This window comes from Austrofundulus limnaeus, unplaced genomic scaffold (genome assembly GCF_001266775.1).
Source record: "Austrofundulus limnaeus strain Quisiro unplaced genomic scaffold, Austrofundulus_limnaeus-1.0 Scaffold198, whole genome shotgun sequence".
Taxonomy (NCBI): domain Eukaryota; kingdom Metazoa; phylum Chordata; class Actinopteri; order Cyprinodontiformes; family Rivulidae; genus Austrofundulus; species Austrofundulus limnaeus.
This window is the reverse complement of record NW_013952600.1, coordinates 801,611-805,092: the sequence shown is the minus strand read 5'-3', so window position 1 is coordinate 805,092 and position 3,482 is coordinate 801,611. Positions and strand designations below refer to the sequence as shown.

At 41.6% G+C, this 3,482-nt stretch overlaps 1 protein-coding gene across 2 annotated transcripts in view; it reads right to left on the bottom strand.

Moving 5' to 3' along the window:
* Window positions 1-3,482, bottom strand: part of cdca2 (cell division cycle associated 2) — a gene marked incomplete at its 5' end in the record, with an annotated part of 32,128 nt that overhangs the window by 23,681 nt on the left and 4,965 nt on the right. For both annotated transcript variants that reach the window (XM_014018645.1, XM_014018646.1), the window contains 1 exon segment: window positions 2,301-2,434. In XM_014018645.1, coding sequence (XP_013874099.1) covers window positions 2,301-2,434 — 134 coding nt within the window.

Sequence of the window (3,482 nt, the reverse complement as noted above, 5' to 3'; positions counted from 1 at the left end):
AGATATCTGCATCCATTGGATGTTGTGTTTGGAATCACCAGCTTCATTTTAAGGTGGTCAAACAAATTGCTTGAATTTATTCCTTTTTACACAATTTTCAAATTACCTTTTCTGCACTCCACATGTTTAACCTGTGCGCGCTCCAGTGGGGTGACAATCATCCCGTTTATGCTTTACTTTTTTTTTTTTTGAAAGACAGTCTGACCACTTCCTCGCTGTACAAGGTGACACTAAAGGCTGAGTTTTATAGTCGCGCTTTGGAACCCGCATTCGGCCGTGCGGCGTCGCGCTATGACCGCAGGAAAAACGAGGTTCAGACTCAGCAAGCTTTTGTGCGTCCTGGAGCACTACTTCACCTGCACTGACTGTCACCTCGCTGCGTCATGTGCCGCGGCGCGCGCTCCTCCTGCAGCAGGCAGTGTGGTCAGTCAGTTGGCCGGCATCCGACCGGAGGACGTGCCGTCACATAAATATGTAAACAGTTCGGTGTTCATTTTCGCACACTCGAACCAGGTCCGGTTCGGGTGTTTTTTTTCCACCCTCCTCATTTGCGCTCTCAGCCACGCTGCTTCCTCTGATTTGACTCCAGCTGGTTAAGTCATCAAAAACAATTGCTCGGTTGGCCAGTAGACTACAGATCTCTATCATAGGACAAATTTATATTGTTTCTACCATATAACGTTTGTATCGCGCATTCCTAGTTATGGTCCCCCCTCCCCCTCTTCATTTGAGCTCTCAGCCTCGCTGCGTCACCATGTGCCGCTGCGCGCTCTCCTCCCACTGCAGGCGCACCGTCACGTAAACATGTAAACAGTGGTCCGATAAGTTATGTTTTTTCCCCTCTTCATTTGCGCTGTCAGTCACGTTGCTTCCCGCTTCCTCTGTTTTGACTCCAGCTGGTTACATCATCAAAAACAAATGCGCGGTTGGCCGGTAGACAACAGATCTCTATCATAGGACAAATTTATATCGTTTCTACTGTATAGGGTTGGGCAATATTGGCAAAAAAATAAATCACGATTAATTGTGGTATTTGGCCGATAATGATTAATTTGACGATTAATCTCCTGGAGTCCCTGGACACCCTTATTTCATAGTCACATGACCAATTTAGTGGGAAAGATTTGCTCTTCATAAAAATCTGTTCCAAATTGTGTGAAAACTACAGACTTCAGACTATACATCATATTTTAAATTGTGTTGATGGATAAATAAGTTACAGAACTTTTTTTAAAGTTTGTCATATTTGAAGCTGAGAGGAGCAGCGAGCGGATTCTACCTGGTGGCATTAATCGTATTAATTGTCAAGTGCCAAAAATTAATCAATTAATGTTTTTCTGACGATTAATCACACACGATACGATTATGCCCAACCCTACTACCGTATATYGTTTATATCACGCATTCCTAATGGTGAGTTAACAACAGTAAATGAGCATTTGCTGACATTTTATTGCATAAAAAGGTAATATTTCTCTTGATTTGTGTATATTTTTTTTAAAAAACTTGCTGTCAGTGAGCATTACTCAGTGAGTAGTTTTTTTTTTACTCCGTGCATGGGTGGGGCATGTCCAGTGGGTGATCAGACAAAATGAGCAACAGCTGGATAATCCTTCGACTGGGGTSAATAAAAGGCCACCTCAAAATGTCAATTTTGTCACAAGTCATAATGCCTCAGATGTCGCAAGTTATGCGGGAGCGTGCCATTGGCATGTTGGATGCAGGGATGTCTACCAGAGCAGCAGCTGCAAGGAATTCCTTCAAACAGAGGACAGTGAAGTTCTGGACTGGCCTGCATATTCACCAGACATGTCCCCAAYAGARCATCTTTGGATGTTCTGGATAGGCATGTCCAGGACCATGTTCCAGTTCCAGGCAATGTGGGTCAGCTTCGCATGGCACTCCAGGAGGAATGGAGTAACATTCCACAGGCCACCATAGACAATCTGATCAACTCCATGTGAAAAAGATGTGTTGCTCTGAGAGACGCAGCTGGTGGACACACAAGATATTGAAAAATCAAATTCCTCAACCTGACCCCTATCATGTTCAAAGGACTGTCAATCCACTACAAATGGCCATAYCACGATGTTATCAATGCTGATATGAAGATCAGTAATTAYTGAGAATATGTTTTGAGTTTCTCTATATGTTGCGTAACACAAATGTTCATAAAACTCTTGTATTTGACATGGGGCGTTTATATTTTTGTTAAGTKTAGAAGCCAYWKAAATTTAAACATCACCTCACATTTMATGATTATTCGGTGTGGTGCATTCAAAACCTGGGAATCATCATACCTCTGGAGTTTGAGGTGGGGTCTTCATCCTCCTCTGCTGCGCTATGAAACGAATGAGGGAATTCGTTTCTGGGGAGCCCCGGACACCAACGGTGGATCTTCGCCTTGCCTTAAGTTGTGCAAGACGGGTCTTATCTAAAGGAAGAAGATCGAAGTTTCAGGAAAACGTCTGTGGTACCAAATGCAAAAAAAATACAAACTTCCTTTTGACCTTTGTACTCAGCAGTGAAACAATGTTTCTTCTTAAATGGKTAAGAAACATTTACAGGCCACTTTTTTTTCTTTATTTTACAGTAGTGCGTTTTCTTTAAAGCCAAATAAAGATAGTGCTGTGAGACATCCAAGTTCACCTTTCCTCTGTTTTGCATTGAACGTTTCTGCAATCAATTGTAAGATAATGTGTTTTAATGGTTACTGAATGTAAACTTTATCATAGGAGAGACCTTATAGTACTGACGCCTCAGTTCCCATTATCACACTACAGGACCAAGCTCATTCATTTATTAAAGTGATGGAGAAATATTTTATTCAGCTTTAATCTCCAAACTGCTCATTTGCAGTTTTGTCACTGATCATTGATTATGACAAAGAATGAATAACAACCTCTTTTTTAAACACAATCTAAGCATGRTGAGTAATGAATTGAACTGGTGCTGATTATTAAACTACATCGTACTGAAATCATGAACAATCTAACAGCCAGCTGGAACAGAGAGTCCACCAATCAGTCTCATAATACTTCTGTCACATAGGCTCAATGAATCACGAGGCTTTACCTGGCATGTTTCGTGTCAGAGGAGCGCAATCCTGAGTTAGGCACTTCAATAAATACATTGTCCTGCCCTAACAGTGTCGCTGTTACCAGGTGAATTTCAGTCACTCGTTTAAAATGCCTAGACCCCCCATATCACCTTGAAATCTATCTAAATGTTTTACCTAATTTGTTGTCTGCTTTGGTTCGAAAAATTGTTGAGAAATTCTGGCTCGCTCCRTGACTGTGGGGCTCCGCATTTTTAGTTCTTTTGGGGTTTGTGCAAGTAATGCAGGACTTGAGTCCTAATTTTTCAACCTTTCATGAGCTCTAAATCCTGAATGGGCAGTCTGATTATAAATAACTAATCTGTTTTGGAATCAGTGCATAGAGCCTTTCAAGTAAAAAAATAAATAAATAAAGGGGGGGGGG